This window comes from Schistocerca cancellata, chromosome 2, assembly GCF_023864275.1.
Source record: "Schistocerca cancellata isolate TAMUIC-IGC-003103 chromosome 2, iqSchCanc2.1, whole genome shotgun sequence".
In the NCBI taxonomy this organism is placed as follows: Eukaryota; Metazoa; Arthropoda; class Insecta; order Orthoptera; family Acrididae; genus Schistocerca; species Schistocerca cancellata.
In genome coordinates, this window is record NC_064627.1 from 937,043,928 (window position 1) to 937,065,769 (window position 21,842).

Here is a 21,842-nt window from a genome sequence, read left to right on the forward strand (position 1 = left end):
TGCAGTCTTTGAATTCTTGACAGCAGAAAGTGTCACCCCAAAGTAGATTCATCAGAGAATGAAAGCAGTTTATGGTCATTATGTTGGTGTGAGTACTGTGATTCGTTGGGCGAGGAAGTTTAAAGATGTTGAGGCGGGAACATCTGACCTGCGTGACAGACAGTTGAAGGTCCTGTGACAGCAACCACCGAGTTTCAAAAGCAAAATGTTGACAGACTGATTCAGGACGATCGTCGTATCACCCAGAGAGAAATTGCAAGCACAATCGGCATTTCAAAAGAACGTGTGGGTCACATTATTGCATTGATTGTCTATCGGAAGATCTGTGCACGACGGGTACCCCGGATGCTGATTCTTGAAATGAAAGCGCACAGACTTGAAATTTGCTAGGAACTCCTTTCACGTTACGAGAGTGAAAGTGACGCCTTTCTCCATTCAATCATGGGACAACATAATGCTTCTGGTGAAGACGTTGAGAGAACTGTGAGACTGGTTGCGGAAACAGTGTGTCGACTTCTTCGGTGACGGCTTCAGAAAACTTGTTCATCGTTGATGGCGATTATGTGGAAAAGTGAATATTGGTAATTAAAGATCACATTCTAAGGATTATTCCTGCGGTTGATTTATTAAAGCATTCCCATACAATCTCACTTAACGAAGGTGGAGCATTACTTTTCATTCAACCCTCGTAAATGTAGATGTACTGACTATCCCTTTTAACGCTTGAATAAGTGCTAAAAACAAGTGCGATGTAAGTGATACGGTAAGAATTGTATGATGCACGGTAAGCCGATGGAGAAAAATTGTTTGCATTGCTTTTATAATGATTAGGGAAAGCTAATGAGTTCATTGAATTTCTGAGAAATGTAAGTTTTTTAAAAATAAAAAACGGCCATTGTTGCAACTTATTCTTTTATTAACAACGCGTTTTGGCTTCGTGGGACATCTTCAGATTATCTACAATTTTCCTTGTACACGGTATTAAAAGATCATAAAACGGTTCTGTGCTAGACTGAAGCTCTGCGCCTAGCGCAGAGTCGTTTTATGAGTTTTAATGTGTGGTTAATGGAAAATCTGAGGGTAATCTGAAGATGCACCATGAAAGCGGAACGCGTTGTCAGTGAAAGAGTAAGTGGCAATTTTAATTCAAGTATTCTACATTCGGTTGCTGTAGCAGACGACATAATGGAGTGGAAGACATTTTACGAAATGTAAAATTGTGTTAAGTGAGCAGCCAGGCCAGCCCTGCGTTAGTGTGTGGCTACCGGAGAACTATTTTTGGCAAAGGCGAGTCTTTAAGGTACTCTCATCATCTCACTTTGCTGCAAATGGGACGACGTGATGCACGCCACACTGCAGTGGTCACAAAAACGTTGTGATTGGAGCACGTATCAAAATACACAATCTAGGACGAACGAATAAACGTTCTCGCTTGTGGTAGTTCCGTTATATGGAGTACGTAAACCTAGTTCCTGAAACAGGTTGTGAAAGATACCATGGAGGCTACAGAATGGGTAAATATTATTGTTTCTGTCGTACCCCTGATGGCTGGCGTCTTCCTCACTATCCATGTTGTTTCCAATTATAAACATTGTCCATACCACAAGACTAGATTCATGTTGCAGTGGTTTACCGAACATAAGAAATTCCTTCGTCAACTTCATTGAAAATACTTGCGGCGGTAACCAGCCCCTGCCCAGTGTTAGCAAATAACTACCGAAGTCTTCGGTAATCGCAAACTAGTGTGTGAAAAACTTACAGCATCTTCCTCTGGCCTCGCAATAGGAACTTAGTTATATGATACGGGCAAGTTCAGCTATTATCTGCTAAGACTGATGCAATATGCCGTTAAGTGTATGTCACTGTTTTGATTAATTACTGTCTTCTACACCACACTAGACTCGTCTCCTACGTGCTACGGGTGTGCTATAAATAAACATAAAAATGGCAATCAGTTTGTTGTGTTCCTCGTTTCCATTCTCAGCAGTTAATAGTTTCTTGTTAACATAAAAGTGTTTCCTGTTTGGTAAGAGCTAAATTATTATTATTTTGTTCATCGTAGTAACCAGTATAAACAGGCAGCTTTGTGTTGGTCACAGAGTATGACTTTGACTGTCTACTGCATGTTTTTTGCATTGGCTCGAATGTTTTTCACTTTTTTCCCCGCTTTGATTTGATATTTGATCTTAGGTTTTCAGTTAGATATCATCTTGAACTGAATCATAAATACCAAAATTTTCGGCGTCTCTTTTTAGATTACTAAAGACAAAAAATATAGGTTTAGAATCTTTCCTATACCTGACGTAATGAAAGTATAAGGGCTTTGCTAAATTCTTTCCATTCTTCCATTGTTTTGACTTTGCATGTGGTGTAGCAGTAAAGCTTGCCAAGAAGCCCTTAAATACACGTTATCACTTTGCGCTTAAGCAAGAGGATACCTTTCGAACGGCACAAATTTCCATGCTTTCTATAGTGGATTAAATGTAGTCCTACTGCTAGGTAACCAAATCTGATGATAAGCAGTGACAATTTTTCCAGACTGGATTTAATATTCAAAGGGGAGCTGTACCGGCTTAGGTTATAAAGCGAACACTTTGCAGACATTATGCTAGTTTACAGCGTCAACCCGCACTGGCAAGTTTTTAAAGAAATATTGCGTTTGTGGTTTTGTTTCAGGACTGTATACCTATCCGACTGAAAGCCATCCACGTTGTTAACCAGCCGTACATCTTCAACATGGTCTTCGCCATCTTCAAGCCATTCATTAAGGAGAAACTGAGGCACAGGGTAAATTTGTCACTCATAATAAAACGATTGTAGCCAGTAGCAGTTAACGGATGAAAACCTGATTACTATTTTTGTTTGAAAAATGCAGGTGAATACGACTTCCTGTTCCTGTAATTTTCCTTACAAACAGACTACACTTTCTCAAAAACCCACAAGAAAATTTCCTCCATTTGCCCACTCTACCATCATATCGATAATTTCACATACTCGTCCCGTTCCATACACCTTCGCAACATTACCCTTAAAATTTAAGACATGTTATGTGTTGGATGCTGCCGAGTCCTTAGTTATGAGTATTATAATTTCTTCACATTTAAATTAAAGCGCCATTCGACTCACATATTGGCAACACTAAGTTATTGTATATTTCCTGACCACCCTTCAGCGAGGATACATTCTGTGGTCAACGAAGTCTGAGAGTGCTACTTAAAATAATTGATAGACGTTTTATGTAAATTGAGAGCATTAGCGATTCTCTCACACCTCTGTGGGGGAAACTCGGTGTTTCATTTGCTGTCTAGTATGTTTTAATTCTTAGAACCATTCACAACTATGAGACGACATTTGTTGTTCCCTCCCTGGCTATCATCCGGTTGTTTAGTATAGAACTGAACGTCTTTCGAAAATCAAAGAAGGTTTTCCACCCATTCATATGTGTCGAAATATCCTTCTCGGTACGGTAGAGACCGTCATGAAAAATTACCAGACGTCGACATTAGTATGTCTGCGAAAAGATTATCTCACAATCTGTTGACGGCAAGGTACTACATAATAAAATAAGACAATGATACCTGCCTAGAATTCCATTCTGCAAAAAAAAGTAGGGATGACTATAAACACATCTGAAGTAAAGTCGCTTTCACCTAAGGGAAACTGATTATCAGAGCTGGCAAGGAGGGTAGACTACACTCAATGTAGCCTTTAGACACTCAATAAGGGAGCAACACTAACTTGGACTGAAAGACGATGATGAAAAACATAGCTGCGGCCTTGTTGCAGGAACTGTCCGGGCGGTCTCTTAATAAAGTGTGGACAATGACGGTCAGACGTGGGTTTTGGAGCCCGATCGTTTCGCTGTTCGTCTGAGCCTGGGTAGAGATATTGCGTAACATTATGGTAAACAGCGTAAACGAATTTCAGGACTATTAAAGTACAGCAATAAAATCGAAAGGAAGACAGCAGTTAAGCATTGACCGTCTATTAAACGCTTAAACAAACAGGCACTGCAGTTAGGCAATAGTTTTGTCACTTTCTGGGACAGAACCCTACTTCTGTCATCTTTTCAGTGACCTGGGAGCTGCTGTCGGTTGCCACAATGTTGAAATATTTTTGTGACCGTTGTCGCTGTTAACAACTTCGAGATAACACTAATCTTGTATGATACTACTACACTCTGCATACTGTACTTGCAACACTGTCATGCTGAGAAAGTGCCCAGAGTTATGCTTTAATGTATTGCTGTTGTTAGGTTTTGTACGAAGTATTGAACAAAGGAGACCTGAGAACCAGAGAGCTAATTTCTTTCTGCGATATGTGTGAGCGTCTCGACCCGGACGCTGAACGTGTGAAGCGCAAACTGTCTGTAAGTTTTCCATGGTTTCCCCATATCACAGGGAGATATCGGATGGTTCCTATATAAAAGACTTATTGCCCAGCCCTCCATCCCAAAATTACCTGAAAATCTACGGACGTTTAACTGCGTTTCCTGATTCCACGGAGTGAACTTGATGGAAACAACAAATTGTCGTTGCTGTAACTCGTGTAATCCGCTCGTAGTGGTTCAAACTCGTGCCATAAGTCACATGTAATGGATTAATCGTACATCAACCGCGTGTTACACCCCGAAATTTACTGCAACGTCATTAAGAAGACGGTCGGCAAATGTCAACTGTTGTTTGCTACTGACTGGGTGTAAAGTCCATTTAAAATAATAGGTTGAAATAGACAAAATTTGGTTTAATATGCGCCAGTTACTGACCACTGAACTATAGAAATAGTTGATGAATATTCATGGAAATAAACAGAAAACTTTACGGCAGTAAGCTATAACAAAGAAACTAAACCTTTGAGATTCGTCAACTGTAAACAAATGTAGAAATGAAACAGGGCGCCAGTTATTGAACTATATGAAATAAAATCGCCATAACTTCTGAACGATTTGCGTTAGGACGTTCAAACTGCGTAGTTGGCCTCGGGGCATGATGGGCATTAATATGAGCCTTATTTCAGTACGGAATAATCGGCGACATGTTCCTTGGTGGCACGGTGACTACCTAACGGTACATAAAGGTTTCGGACGATAATTTCATCCTCATTATTGAAGGTGACCCTGATTTCGACAAGATGTAGTTCATGCAAGACGGAACTCGCCCCATCAATGAAAATGGTCCAAATGGCTCTGAGCACTATGGGACTTAACATCTGAGATCATCAGTCCCCTACAACTTAGAACTACTTAAACCTAACTAACCTAAGGACATCACACACGTCCATGACCGAGGCAGGATTCGAACCTGCGACCGTAGCGGTCGCGCGGTTCCAGACTGAAGCGCTTAGAACAGCTCGGCCACACCGGCCGGCTCCCCATCAATGAAGAAGAGTGTTTGATATCCTGGGGGAGCACTTTTGGGACCGCATTCTGGCACTGGGATACCCAGAGGCCACTGGTATGGGCCTCGATTGGCCGCCATATCCTCTGGATTTGAACACATGCGACTTGTTTTTGTGGGGCTGTATTAAAGATAAGGTGTACAGCAGTAACCCCAAAACAGCCATTCAGGTGGGTCATCGACAGCATCGATGTTCCCACAATTCAGCGGCTCGTGCGAATTTCGCTATTCGTCTGCGCTACATCATCGCCAATGATGGCAGGCATATCGAAGATGTCATAACCTAAATCCGAATATCTGTAGTGAGTTTTACATATTGAATAAAGTGTGTGCACGCCGTTGTTTGTAACTAATTTACGTTTTTTTGGTTATAGTTCAGTAATTGTCTCCTGTACTTGCAGTGTGCGATTGGGGATTTCCACACGAAGTTCAGTGCTGTCGTCATAGAAAACTTCAGGTGCTAATCACTCACAGTAGATAGATACATCACACTGAAGAGATTTCTGTGCAAACGACAGCATTGTCAGTTTAATAGCAGCCATATTGCTTTTACTTACATTTCTGTAGTGATTTCAACATAGCGAAGCGACGGGCATTACACTGAATCCGAATGTCCTAAAATAAAGTTTTCAAATATAGATAAATATTTAATACTATCATTTACACGTTTATCGTGTGTTTCTTCCCACAGTGAACTGCCCGTTCAATCTTCTCCTGCTAGTCCTTTGTAGGGAGACGAAACGTTTGTCTCTAACTTGAGCAGAGAATTTTGGATTTATTTGAAATGTTGCTAGAATGGTCTGAGTACAATTTCCTTATTCTATTGTTCTTTCGGAAGGCAGAACTGTTACAGACCACTTGTTTCTGCTTTTCAACAATCGTTTGGGATACTAAAGTTCCAGTCTTTTTCCGCCCCTAAACGCAACACGGAACAGTGCTGCTTATCATTGCAAGTGATAAACTTCATTCATCTAAGTCTGTACTCAGTAAGCTATCTTACGGTGTGTGGCGCGGGATATTTTGTATATCACTGTCACTTCCCACTTTTGTTGTTCCAGTCGCGAATGTTTCGCAGAAAGAACGATTCCTGAAGAGTCTGTGTGGGCTAGAGTCACTCTGATTTTACCATCCTGGTCTCTCGCGGGCGTTATGTTCCTAAACTTTCTCGGTCGCCAGTCTGAGTGTTAAAAGCAGATCTGCAGTTGATCTGTTTTCCTTCTGACATCACATTGATAGTCCCATATAATTGCTTCGGCAGTTGGGAACATTCTCCTCGGTAGAGACAGAGATAGAATTTTGTAGCTTACATGCAGGAGGTAAGTCTCCCGTAATTATCACATACCAGGGGGTGTTTGTTTTTAATATAGGGCAGATAACGGCCATTTTCCAGTCGTCAGGCAGTCTCAAAAACTCCCCAACATTCTTTAACAGTTCCGTAATTATTTTAGCCAATAGTCGTCTCCCATTCTTTATTAGTACTCATGCAATTTGCTCTTCACCGAAAACCTTACTGTTTTTTTAGGTTTTCAGTTATTTGTCGTATTTCTTCTTCATTGTGGTTCTCTACGTTGCTATAGTGTCTGATACCTCACATGGAAGAGACTCACTGAGGTGGTCATACTAGAAGTAATGGGCGTAGCGTACGAATGTATCACTTGTAGCTGCTATGGAAAACTTGTCAGACTTATTGTTACTGCGCACATTACCCATTCTCCTCCTTCCCATTGGCTTAACATACAATTGGATCATTGTGTATGGAGTTACACTTAACTCGGTAACACAGATGAACCTACTGGAAATGAGCTCTTATATTCGGAACTGTCGTAAGTTCACAGATAAAAATCGTTAGGCCTTAACTAAAGAATATAATTGTCCACACCATCTGTAATAAACAGTGAATCAAATAATAGGAAACTTTTATTAACGGTTCCAGATCTGTAGGAAACTAAAATAAAGTAATTTGGTATACAGTGTAATATTTCTACACTGACGACGACAGAGAATTTTACACGTTGTTCGTGTTAGTAATTAATTAATTAGTCTTACTTGGTTGATTCGGATATCAATGAAAGTTTTCCCTTTCGTATTAATCTTAAGCTATAGCTACTACTTTAGTGAAATCTAACTCTTATACCGGTTGAATCCGATAAAATTAACTTAGACTTAATTTAATCATCGTCCAAATATCTACATTTGCATCCATATTCTGCAAGCCGCTGTGAAGTGCATGGAAGAGCGCTATTCCTTTCGTACCAGTTATTGTGCCTTCTTCCCGTTCTGTCCACGCAGGGAGCGCAGGAAAAATAACTGTTTAAACATGCCCGTGTGTACTGTAAGTAATCTAGTCTTATAGCTACCGCTATGGGAGCTACAAGTACGGGGCTGTAATATATTCCTATAGTCACAATTTATGAAGGTTTCTAAGTTGGATTTCTTGAGGTAGTTTGTGTCTATTTTCAAATGTCTGCCGATTCAGTTTCGTCAGCATCTCCTTGGTACACTTCCACGGATGAAGCAAACCTATGACCAGTGGAGCCATATTTTAGGACGGGTCACACGGGTGACTTTTTAACAATCTGTTTTGTAGACTGATAGCATTTCTGTAGTCTTCTACCAATAAACCGAAGTTTTACCTTCGACAGAGCCTATGTGATGGTTCCATTTCATACCCATATTAGATAAATTATATTTTACTTTAGTTTTGAATACGGAGCTTTACTTCGGGACAGGGGAATGTATAAATGCATGGGGAACAACAGAGGAAAATTGTTAATGTTTCCCCCTTTTCTTTCTAAATGTATGATGGGTGAAACAGATGCCGTAGTCTTTACAAAAAGTGTAGAAAGCATAGCGCACAGCAACATTTCTACTGCTTGTATGGACAAATTTCTCATTCTGAATTATTCTAACACGTAAGCGTAAGATGTACAAGAACGCTTTTACTTGTAAATTCCAAGTGTAGCATTTACGAACTCTCGCATTATAACTGGCGGTCACCTTTTGCATCTTAAGAAAATGACCTCATGAAAACATTAATGCCACAGTAAGTTACTGTTGTTACTTAGTCTTTTCACCAAAATAAAAATCTGCACAATATTTTTCATTAAATTCCCTTTGCCGGTTTCAACAGGTTAATCTGTTACCTTCAGAAGTTAGAAATAGGACAGCAGACGTCAAACGCAAACAAAAGAAGACATTTTTCGTTAAAGGAACAATGAAGTGTCACATCGCAAAAGCACACAAAATATGCGATGAACAGCAACCAACAGAATGTCACATCGGAAACAGTACGTAATCTACCTGACGAATAGCAGCCAAGAAACTGTCTCATCGTAAATAATACATTAATACCAACCGTCTGTTGGTGGTTGTTGCTGGTTGCACATACTACATGTTATCTGCGATGTCACACTTCATTGTTCCTTCAAAGAAGGCTGCCTTTATCGTCTGGTCCTTATTCGACATCGGCTTACCCGTTATTTAAGCATTTACGTAACTTTTGAATATGAAAGACTGATCTGCTGAAACTGGTTAAGTGGATTTGATAGAAAGTTTCGTGCAGCTAACGACTTACCTCTCGTTTTCTGAAAAAAATTTCTTGCAACTGCTGTAGTATTGCTGTAACAAAATCATCATTAATCGTAGTTGCAGTTCGTTTTGGTGTCGCAGATCGTTTTGGTGTCGCAGATCGTTTTGGTGTCGCAGATCGTTTTGGTGTCGCAGATCGTTTTGGTGTCGCAGATCGTTTTGGTGTCGCAGATCGTTTTGGTGTCGCAGATCGTTTTGGTGTCGCAGATCGTTTTGGTGTCGCAGATCGTTTTGGTGTCGCAGATCGTTTTGGTGTCGCAGATCGTTTTGGTGTCGCAGATCGTTTTGGTGTCGCAGATCGTTTTGGTGTCGCAGATCGTTTTGGTGTCGCAGATCGTTTTGGTGTCGCAGATCGTTTTGGTGTCGCAGATCGTTTTGGTTTTGGTGTCGCAGTTCGTTTTGGTTTTGGTGTCGCAGATCGCTTTGGTTTTGGTGTCGCAGATCGCTTTGGTTTTGGTGTCGCAGATCGCTTTGGTTTTGGTGTCGCAGATCGCTTTGGTTTTGGTGTCGCAGATCGCTTTGGTTTTGGTGTCGCAGATCGCTTTGGTTTTCGCTTTGGTTTTGGTGTCGCAGTTCGTTTTGGTTTTGGTGTCGCAGTTCGTTTTGGTTTTGGTGTCGCAGTTCGTTTTGGTTTTGGTGTCGCAGTTCGTTTTGGTTTTGGTGTCGCAGTTCGTTTTGGTTTTGGTGTCGCAGTTCGTTTTGGTTTTGGTGTCGCAGTTCGTTTTGGTTTTGGTGTCGCAGTTCGTTTTGGTTTTGGTGTCGCAGTTCGTTTTGGTTTTGGTGTCGCAGTTCGTTTTGGTTTTGGTGTCGCAGTTCGTTTTGGTTTTGGTGTCGCAGTTCGTTTTGGTTTTGGTGTCGCAGTTCGTTTTGGTTTTGGTGTCGCAGTTCGTTTTGGTTTTGGTGTCGCAGATCGTTTTGGTTTTGGTGTCGCAGATCGTTTTGGTTTTGGTGTCGCAGATCGTTTTGGTTTTGGTGTCGCAGATCGTTTTGGTTTTGGTGTCGCAGATCGTTTTGGTTTTGGTGTCGCAGATCGTTTTGGTTTTGGTGTCGCAGATCGTTTTGGTTTTGGTGTCGCAGATCGTTTTGGTTTTGGTGTCGCAGATCGTTTTGGTTTTGGTGTCGCAGATCGTTTTGGTTTTGGTGTCGCAGATCGTTTTGGTTTTGGTGTCGGAGATCGTTTTGGTTTTGGTGTCGCAGATCGTTTTGGTTTTGGTGTCGCAGATCGTTTTGGTTTTGGTGTCGCAGATCGTTTTGGTTTTGGTGTCGCAGATCGTTTTGGTTTTGGTGTCGCAGTTCGTTTTGGTTTTGGTGTCGCAGTTCGTTTTAGTTTTGGTGTCGCAGTTGGTTAGATAGTTAATTACAGGTAGTATTCAGTAATTGCTCTTCGGTGCAAAAGGTCCTGTTATGGATAAACATCTTTAACTAACATCAGAAAACAGTGCTACCTGTCGGATATCTATGGACAGACTGTCGGAGTTTTATAGCTGTATATTTCACTGTATTGCCACAGTAATTTTACCCTGGTCGTAGTGGGAGTCTTGTGAAGTGTGTACAGAGCGTTGTGTTTTGCGTTACAGCTACACTTCCACGGTCGCGACCGCGGCTCGCTGCTGGAGCACATCGAGGTGAAGGCGCTGCCCACCGAGCTGGGCGGCATCATGAATCTGCCGCCCCCACCTGCCGACCGCATGATAGAGCTGCTCGAGTCCTACGAAGACATCTTCGAAGGTATGCCGCGGTATCTTTTATCAGCTCAGTTATCTGGGCGCCAGCACAGAGGAGGGGGGAGGGGGGTGCCACACACACACACACACACACACACACACACACACACACACACACACAGTCACACACACAGTCACACACACACACACACACACACACACACACACACACACACACACACACACAGTCACAAGAGCACACGGGCGCCAAAGGCAAGAAACAATTCGTGTCAGAGAAGATAAGCACAGCGGACAAAACATTGGTCACTTCCGGGAGACGTCACACTGATTTCGAGCAACACCGCCTCCAGCCTTGATAATGGCATCAAGCCGACGAAGTAGTGTGACCACAAATGTCCAGCGGTAGCCACTTGTCCATGGTTAGACACCAAATTGCGGGGATGTCGTTTCAGTTTCACACGCAATTCCACATGGTCCCGGCCATATTTTATAGAGGTTAATATCGCATAATTTGCCGTTCCAGTCGAGATTCGAAGGGTGCCTCATTGCTCGTCAAAGCAGGAGCGTATGCCCGCAACCCTGTAAATATGGCTGTCATATTGGAAGAGGAAAGGGTCCACCGCATACTCATTATCAACATGCAGAAAGAGGTCTGTTAAATAAAAGTCGCGAAGCATTTCTGGCCTGAATTAGTCTCCACATTAGTTTTAAACGCATCATTCGGTTATCTACGCACACGATGCCTTGCATCATTCGATCAAACGCAAAACTGCAATTCGTCTGAGCACTCTACACGCTTCTAGTCACCACTGTCAAGTTTCTGTGTTTGACCTAAGAAAGATTTTGTATCCCGCCTGGGAGGCGGCGCGTGGGTAAGGAACAGGAGCAGGAAAATGTACTAATCTCTCGGTACTGCAAATACAATAAAATCACTTTTACTAGTGGAAAAACATATGCAAACATATTACATAACTTTCAAGGTGGTGCGAAGTTGAAGCATCGTTACTATCGATACCACTAAAGATGTGCAGGTCTCTGTTGCGTTCTGAGCAATGACCTTTGGGAGGCACACAACTCCAAATGTCCTTTGCATGTAGTTCCCTTCTAAATATTCGTACGGAAACTGACTGACAGACAGGCATCCCTGTCGCGTATGAAGCAAACTGCCGTCAACGGCGGCGACACTCTCGCCTCCAGCTGCTTTCGTTAGGGTATTTTCACGATCACTGTCATGTCGATTGAGCTGAGCGGTTAAAGTGCACATATCATCATCAAAATCGTGGTGAGGGAGTTCATTGCTGAGAAGGCGTTTATTTAATCCTTTTCTGCCAGAAATCTGCTGTTGCTTGCTGAAAGAGGAATGTTCTGTCAGCCGTCGGCAGTACACGGACTGTGCATTCGCAAGTCAACACTTAGCGATCTGAGTTTCTGGCGTCATATCATGGCAAAAACAAACGTTGGGAGTCTTTCCGAAAGTGTACAGCAGGAATAGTCAATCTTACGCCCACTTTTGTACATCTGTTAGTTGTAAAATGGTTGTATGCTTTAAGCTGCTATAACTCTACATTACAAACTTTCTAAAGTAAAGTTACTGCCTTACAAGTCACCATTACAGTAGAATCAGTGAGCGGTTGGAAAATTTTACTGATAACAGAGATACAAAAGCGGTCGCTAGGTAAAAAAGGTTGACTACTACTGCTGTACACGTTCGGAAAGACTCCCCAACGTGCTTTTTTCGACGGTATGACGACAAACTCGGGACACTAAATGCTACCGTACGAATGTTCGGTCCGTGTGCTGCTGACGGCTTAAGGAACTTTTCGCTCTTTCAGCGAGCAACAGCAGCCTACGGTCAGAAGAGGATCAATTAACCACGTCCACACCAATGAACACCTTCACCGTCATTCTTTTGATTTTCTGTGTGCTTTAACAGTTCATTACTTACCAGATACTTTACGTCAAAATTTTATGAAAATGTAACGAAAATGTTTTTAAAACCCCACCACCCACTATGGCAACGGCCTTGCCACCGTGGATACACCGGTTCCCGTGAGATCACCGAAGTTAAGCGCTGTCGGGCGTGGCCGGCACTTGGATGGGTGACCATCCAGCCGCCATGCGCTGTTGCCATTTTTTCGGGGTGCACTCAGCCTCGTGATGCCAATTGAGGAGCTACTCGACCGAATAGTAGCGGCTTCGGTCAAGAATACCATCATAACGACCGGGAGAGCGGTGTGCTGACCGCACGCCCCTCCTATCTGCATCCTCCACTGAGGATGACACGGCGGTCGGATGATACCGGTAGGCCACTCGTGGCCTGCAGACGGAGTGCTTTTTTTTTTCCACCCACTATCATAGTGATAACGCGCGCTAGCGGCCGGTAAGGACCGCGTTGACTACCATTGGTGTAGAGCGGTGTGAGCATGGCGAATATTCTGTACGTTTGAACGTAGGCCAGTGAGACGTAAAAACGCCACCGACGTCACGTGCACGTCATCTCTCTTCAGTCTGGAGACCACATTGGCTTTCAGATGAAGCCCATATTTGGTGTGTTTCATATTATAACTTACATCCTGTGAATACATCCCGTTTCAAAGCACCAACTCTCGAAAACCCCTTGTTTATTGGTACCATTTGTTGTGAGAAAACGACGAGAAAAGCCGTATTGGTGGTTAAATAATTTTCGAAATTTAATTTCCGCGTTACGAAAATATGCCGTTTCAGGACAAAGGCACAATGAATATCTATCAAAAACATGTTCTACTTGGGAATAATTATAACTGAAAGTCAGTTAATACCGTATCTGCAATTAAAGCCTTCAGAAAATAATAGTATGCGAGACAAACTCGCAGCTTATGGAAGTTTAGTGTAGTGCAGTGAACGAGGCTGCAGAGTTACAAGGTCGAGCGTGATGTGTCACAGGTTCACGTCTCACTACAGTCACCTTATTTTTACTCGGCTTCGCGTTTTCTTATAGGTGCTGAGATTTTCTTGATAATTTAATACAAGTATAGCCTATAATATTCGATGTTATGTAAATATAAGTGCGGTCTCTCTCGGATGTGAAAGTACTCGATTGGCTTTGTCTACAAGAAAGCTTGCACCAGTTGTAGTAAGATATTTTGAACATTATTGCTTAGTCTTGTATTTCACACTGCCACTGAATAGAAACAGCGGTCAAATATGAATTACCTAACGGCTTTACTGAAAAATGAGGAACGGGGAATAGTTTTTGTTTTAAGTGGAAGACTATTTTAAATTTGTATCGCTCTATTTGCAATGGAATTTCTGTAAGCGGATGACCTCACTAATTGTACATGGAACTTCCTTTTTCCCTTACAACATGTTCATTGATATTGAATTTTTTATTTATATATGCTACAGGCAGAAAGACATGACTAGCATATGGACGAGGGACGAAATGTGCGTTCTAATGGAGGTGACGTAAGATTTTACGCCCGCCCGTTTCGTAAACAAACTGCTTGAACTGAGAGCCAGATACAGCCTACAAATGACGTTGAGACACGCTTACCGTATGCAAAAGCCACATCCGTTTCTGAGCGTTCTGCAGCACCTTGAATGCCGGCACGATCAACGTTGACTTTCAAATGCACGGTCCGTATGCCGACTGTTTTCTGATCGGAAAAATGCGTGATAAATCCCGCTTTCAAGAAGAATCGTCGAACAGGCAACACACAACTGTAGGCTAATAGCGGTGATGTCAGTGCCTTGTAAAATTTTAGAACACATTATACGCTCTCGTTTTACGACTTTTCAGCACACCGAAAATTCTTCCTATACGACTCGACATAAATTCAATTAGCAAAGATCGTGTGAAACCCAGATCGCTCCGTTCGTCCATGAGATCCAGAACGCAGCAGACAGTAGCGCCCAAATTAAAGCCGTGTTCCATCATTTCTGGAGCGTGTCTGTACATCTCCCTATTGCGTCCGAATCAACAAAATTTGAGACAGGATGCCGGATCAACTTTGTGATTGGATTGAAGAGTTCCTATCAAATAGACGCGGCATGATATTCATAACGAAGAGATGCAATAAATTTAAAAAGTAACTTTGGGCAAACCGTAAAGGGCCATAGCTGCTTAGAAATGCGTATAAATGACCTACTCGACAGGATTGGAAGCTACATCACGCCTATTTGCGAGTAATACAATTGTATGCAGGGTGGTCAGGAACAGTCTGAAAAGCTTGTAAGGGTTTCCAGAGTAGGTGTACTGAGAAATAATTTTTAAGAGAAAAATTCGGTACGTTCCACCATTTACGAGTTAATTAGCGTTATATTTAGCCAGTCAGGCCGTTGCGCATGCAAATTCAAGCGGCCCGCCATAGACGGTGTCGCCAAATATGTTCTTTCGTTCCGTTTCCTAAGACGGAACAGGAGACCGATACAAAAATTGAACATAGGACGACAGTAGGCATCGAACCAGAGCTGTGAGAACAGCTGATACCAATTGCATCTGGCGGGGCACTAGAACCTGCGCGCTCAGCGGCCTGATCGGCTAACTCCAACGCTAATTAACTCTGAAACGGCGCAACATACCGAATTTTTTTTCTTCACTTTTTTTTCCTCAGCATAGCGTATCCTGAAAAACCCTTAGAGGCTTTCAGGATGTTCCTCGCCACCCCATACAGAGAAGTCGAAACTCTAGAAAATTTTAGCGAAATGCAGAAAGACCTGCAGAGGACTGACACTTGATGCAGGCATTAGCATCTGGCTTTGAACATTAGGAAATTTAACTGACTGCGTATAAGTAGATGGAAATACTCGTTATTGTATGACTGCTCGAATTCTGAACAATCACCGCAAGCTGTCACACTCTTAAAATATCACACAGTTTGCTTACTAAGTGGTTCAACTTGGAGCGACCACATAAAACTAATCGCAGAAAAGCAGACGCAAGACCGAGGTTCATTGGAACAGTACTCCACCAGTGAGCAACAGCAGATTGCTACCAGAAGAGGCTCAAGTAAACAAGTCCGCAGCAACAAAAACCTTGCCGGCCGAAGTGGCCGTGCGGTTAAAGGCGCTGCAGTCTGGAACCGCAAGACCGCTACGGTCGCAGGTTCGAATCCTGCCTCGGGCATGGATGTTTGTGATGTCCTTAGGTTAGTTAGGTTTAACTAGTTCTAAGTTCTAGGGGACTAATGACCTCAGCAGTTGAGTCCCATAGTGCTCAGAGCCATTTAGCCAACAAAAACCTTCACCATGATTTTGTTGATGTTCCGCGTAAAACTGATCAGTTCAGCCAACTCAGGAACACATTTTGATCTGGGAGGATGTAGCTTACAAAAGCCTCATAACACTGACAGTTCAGTGCTGTCCATCGGGCTAGGACCCGTAACAGATACGATTGACAGATGAAGCAGAGAAGAACCTAACGAAAACAGCGCCTTTCACTATAAATTCATTTAGCAAGTGCGGAAGTATCGAAAGGACGTTCCTAAAACTCCAGTGGCAGACGCTAAAGGGAGGCACTGTGCATCACGTCGTGGTTTACTGTTAAAATTCTGAAAGCATGGCCTCCTGGAAAAGTCAACAAATACAAGGTGTTTATAAATGAATATCGGGGTTTTAACGCTTTATAATATTTATTATATTAAACTTACAGTTATAAATGATATGTCAAATGAAAGAGCAACTCAAGCAGTTTTACCAAGAACCTTATAAATGTTCAATGTGAGCACTATTTGTCACGCGGCACACACAAAGCCTATAGCAGAGTTTCGCAAGGGGCCCAATGACTGGGCTTACTTTGCATGGCCTCCACGTTCAACCGACCTAACGCCGTGCGATTTTTTACTTGGGGCTTCATCAAGGGTCGTGTGTACGTGCCTCCGCTACCATCAGACCTCACTTAGTAAGGAAACCAGACGGAAGCGGCTGTTGCTGCAATCACTGAAGACACACTTATCAACGTTTGGGAAGAACTCGGTTTAGACTTGATGTGTGCCGTGTGACAAATGGTGCTCACATTGAACATTTATAGCGTTCTTGGTAAAACTGTTTGCATTGCTCTTTCATTTGACAGCATTTATAGCTGTAAGTTAAATATAATAAATAATATAAAGCGTTAAAACCTCGATATTCATTTATAAACGCCCTGTATAATGATTTCTCCTGCATATACATCGCGAAAAGACCATGAAAGTGAAAATGGAGGGATTCATACTCACATGGCGCCTTAAGCCGTTGACACACGTGGGCACGCAGCTAATGTTGTCTTGCACGCGGGCGGGATATCCAATGTCACAGCACCTTCGATACGCAGGATGCTCTGAACGCTCTCCAGCGGCTCTTGTCGGATTTATTTGGCTCACAAACAATATAGTTTGTTCAAGAAAATGGACATGCGTAAAATTCCTACGTTAGGTCTATTAAACGGCACATTTCCATCCTTGTCCATAAACTGGTTGTTTTTCAGTCAGTGGCACAAATAAATAAAAACTTAAATATCCATAAACATGTACAAAGACAAAAAGGAGAGATACATGACCACTCAGTAACGACACGAGCTTCTAAAAGTTCACTGAATCAAACAAACTCGCTCCTGACCGAGAAAGTACTTACATTTAAGTAGCATCAAGTATTACAGAAACTATTTCTATTAATTTCGTTAGAAAGTCCGTCAACCATTTTGGAAAACGTGAAGGTGGAAAAAAAATTGGATGCAACAAGACTCGAACCCTGTAACAACAAAACCTCTATTCCTTAACATGCTACCTCTACTCCCTTTCTTAGGCCATAGCTTCCGTGATAAACGACTATCTGGTTTGTGTTACAGTCTTTTATAGGCTTTATTCGCCGAAATGTTATTAATTTATATTTAATTATAACATATCGTAACAGAAACGACGCGTTTTCCATGAATGTTCAATGAACCATTGCCTTAAAGTCGTTTACGCTGATGATACGGGAATTATAACCCGATAATAACTAAATACGAAAATCCTGTAATCAGCAGTATGACGTTTCCCGTCGTTTTATTACAACAAATAGTACCAATAATGATTCGTTCTAGAGACATTGCGTGCTGGTGCTTAGAAACAGCAGATATTCGTGTCGTGTAAGATACGACATAAAACCCTCCGAATATTGGCTCCTACTGAACACCACAAGTACAATATGGCTTCTCGCTTTCTGCGGATCTCCAGCTTTCCGCTTATGATGTACGGGGCATTCTTGCTTCTTGGTTCTACTTTACGTGACACGTCGCCGAAATATTGCGGAAGTTATTTTGTGTTTCACGTAACGAAATGGCACTTCAGTGTGAAACACTAGGAAGTGACGTCACAAAACTCGTGGAGCGACATGTTGGCGTTAGCTAACTCGTCGCGTGTGCAGAGTGCTTTGTCAGTAACCGTTCTGCCTGAATGTTATTTGAGACTGAAAGGGAAAATAGGGCGTGATTAGTGGTACGCAAAGAACCCTCTGCCAGGCATCATAAGTTGGCAAGTGAAATACAGAGTTAGATATAGGATTGAAACAGCGAATATTCAAATTTGTAAGTTAAAAGACAAGTTTTTCTGTTGATTCTCTCTAAGCGACATCCGTTGATAAGTGGCACCAACTCAGTCTTACTCCCTCTGACGCTTCTGTAGTAAAGTGTGGTGCCAGAACGAAAAAAATAAAATAAAACCTTAGTAACTACTCTCTTGTTACCAAAGATACTGAATGACGTTTGTGCTAACAGCTACTGGTCAAACGGTTATTTTAACGAAAACCTTGGTTTCAAGAATAAGGGTACAAGGGAATTCATTGACCTACGTGGTGTCATGCAAAGAACGGACGTTTCCAATTGTGACCTAGAAATGGTATACGTAAGAGCTGAGTAGGAGAGAAGTTGGATTGCTTTAGACTGCAACCCACGTGAGGCATCAGTGTTGGAATCAAATTGCGAAATCTAGATCTACATCCATACTCCGCAAGCCACCTGACGGTGTGTGGCGGAGGGTACCTTGAGTACCTCTATCGGTTCTCCCTTCTATTCCAGTCTCGTATTGTTCGTGGAAAGAAGGATTGTCGGTATGCCTCTGTGTGGGGTCTAATCTCTCTGATTTTATCCTCATGGTCTCTTCGCGAGATATACGTAGGAGGGAGCAATATACTGCTTGACTCCTCGGTTAAGGTATGTTCTCTAAAGTTCAACAAAAGCCCGTACCGAGCTACTGAGCGTCTCTCCTGCAGAGTCTTCCACTGGAGTTTATCTATCATCTCCGTAACGCTTTCGCGATTACTAAATAGTTCTGTAACGAAGCGCACTGCTCTCCGTTGGATCTTCTCTATCTCTTCTATCAACCCTATCTGGTACGGATCCCACACCGGTGAGTAGTATTCAAGCAGTGGGCGAACAAGTGTACTGTAACCTGCTTCCTTTGTTTTCGGATTGCATTTCCTTAGGATTCTTCCAATGAATCTGTCTGGCACCTGCTTTATCGACGATCAACTTTATGTGATCATTCCATTTTAAATCACTCCTAATGCGTACTCCCAGATAATTTATGGAATTAACTGCTTCCAGTTGCTGACCTGCTATATTGTAGCTAAATGATAAGGGATCTTTCTTTCTATGTATTCGCAGCACATTACACTTGTCTCCATTGAGATTCAGTTGCCAAATCTAAGCAGGATTCTCTATTCGTGCTCAGTGCAAGAGAGAAGGGGGTAGGAGGGAATATGTGGAGGGTACTAGGTAGCAATGCATGCTATACCATTTGTGTATGGCGCTGAATGGCACATTCAGCACACATGGCTTTCTCATTTCAGAGCGGCGCTCACAAGGCTACCGCAGGAAGGACGCCTCGACGTAAACAACGCGTGGGAGTCGACCTGCCAGGCCTGAGGCCGCAGGCACCGCAAGTGCAGCGCGCAGCCGACTGAACCCGACGCCGCTCTGCCAGTAGCACGCACTCAGCACCGCCCAGTGTTAAGAGGTCTCCAGAGTGGACGTAAGAGCAGTAGTTCCCTCTCCCTGTGTCTGTGATTTCACTACTTCAGTTTCTCGAAAAAAGAATGCATGTGGGGGTGTTTCCTTGCTAACCCATACAAGACAGTTCCTGCGAACAAACTTAAGCAGAAAACTATTCTATACTTACTATATTTTTTCAGAGTAAGGAAATGTTTAAATTATTTTATAGATAAACTCTTAGCGTCTTCCAGTTTTTGTACCATGAGCTACTATAATTTCGTATCATGGTTCCCTGTTATTTTTTATGTATTTATTTCTTTAACAATAATGCCATTATACATTCCCAGATTTTGTGACTAGCAACAAACGTTTGACTCTCCTGTAATTTTAGTCGTAATTACTTACTAAAAGGTACTTAAAGCTTTCTTATTTTTTTGTATTAATGCATTTACAACAATTTTTTTCATAGTCGAAAATACAATTATCAGGCCAAGCATAGAACTGCAAAAATTTCTCCATGTTTTATGTATTGGAAGATCTTTCTATTTAGAGTGTCATCAGGAAATGATGATTTTTACCTGTCACCAAGTTAATGGAATTTCATTACTCAGTGTGCATACGTTTAGAAATGAAGCTATTTTGACTGGATGGTCTACTGCAACAGTTGTCAATCATTTTCCAATGACGCTTTGCTGGTATCTGTTTAGGCGCTCACTTATATTGTACTAACTGTATATTGTATGTGTTGTAGAGGTAGAGAACAACTAGAAAACGTTGCCATAAGCGTTTTGATTCAGCAATTAAAATTGCATTTAAAGGGCAGCGTAACTGTACATTAAATGTTAACGTGACCATAATTAAATGTCTCTTAGTTTGTCTCAAAATTGACATATCTCTAAACCTTTTATTACACTTCTACTGTTTCATTTTAATCCCACTAGATGCAACAGTATACCATCAGAAAACTTTACTAACAATTATAATGTATGAAATTATATTGCTCTTGTGTAATATTCATGAAATGGGGACTTGTGAACAGAAACTCTAATGCAACAGAATTGTAACTATTATTATTAAGAGACCATCAACTTATTTAAAGTTTCTTAAGTTCCGTGTAATGTTGATAATATCCTCTTCTAACACATATGATGCAGACTGTTGATTAATGAATTTGAAATTTTGTACTCTATTGCTACAAAACTGTTAAAACATTGACATTAGAAATAGTGTATAATATAGTACACCCTCTTAGAGTTGTGAAACAGCGGAAATTTGGTGAAATTTTTCAGTTAGTACTTTTCTGTATTAATAGGGTAGACTAAAAAGTTTTTGTACTTAAGTGGGCTTTTATTACCTTGCAGTTTGTGTAATTAGGTTAATAGTGCAACACAGCAGTTGCTTCTGTTGACCTGAAATACCCTCTAGATCAATAGAGTCAAAGAATTAAGCTGCAAAAGCAGACATATTTGTGCTCTCAGATGTGTGGAATGTCGTCTTGCCACTATTATCTAATTTATGTCTGACAAAATAAATTAATGTGAAACTTCACTGAGATGCAATGTAGAGCAAATTGTAAACCATGTTGTAGTTCTCAACTGTTTGTTTCCTAATCTTGTATCTATATTGTTTGTACAATTGTTTTACTGTTACAGCAAATGTACTGAAATTAATTTGTTATGTTTAATAAATATATAATCACCAGAATTATAAGAGTGTGACAGGCAGTCGGTGGATATTTAAATGTCATGATACCTTGTCCTGTAATTCTGTATCTATTCCATGACAAGGGAAGAGTGCCTGTAACTTCCACTACATAGCAAAGCTCCAGATATTTGTACACAGTCATAGTGAATTAAGAAACAAGGGCAAATAACTAAACAGTATTTTGTTTCAATTTGAAAAGTATGTAGCAGATAGAAGAAAAGGAAAGTAATGCTAAATCATCTTCTCACAGTCTTAAGATACAAAGTTACGGTCAAAATATTTGCTACAAATACACATTTGTATTAACTGTATAACTATGCTACGTGTGTCACTCAGAAGGATTATATCTCTGTAGAGTTGCTGAGTAATCTGACCTTGTTGTAATTTTTAAAGGAGTAATTTGTAAAACTGACAGTTTCCTTGTGCTGCCATTGGTCTACTACAGTGGAGCCAAGTTGTGGTCTGTTTACCCTTCCATTAATAGCTTTTACTATTTTACATTCAATAATGCAGTCAGTTCATTAAAGTGTTGATTACCTAGAA

General features: G+C 41.5%; 1 protein-coding gene across 1 annotated transcript in view; it reads left to right on the top strand.

The window, feature by feature from the left end:
* The window catches only part of LOC126162908 (alpha-tocopherol transfer protein-like), a 135,698-nt gene extending 114,352 nt beyond the window's left edge, over positions 1-21,346 (top strand). Inside the window, exons 5-7 of the mRNA XM_049919719.1 lie at positions 2,677-2,787; positions 10,562-10,712; positions 19,454-21,346. Of these exons, the coding sequence (XP_049775676.1) occupies positions 2,677-2,787; positions 10,562-10,712; positions 19,454-19,497 (306 nt within the window). The 3' untranslated portion in view covers positions 19,498-21,346. The remainder of the gene's footprint in view (positions 1-2,676; positions 2,788-10,561; positions 10,713-19,453) is intronic.
* Positions 21,347-21,842: the final 496 nt, after the last annotated feature.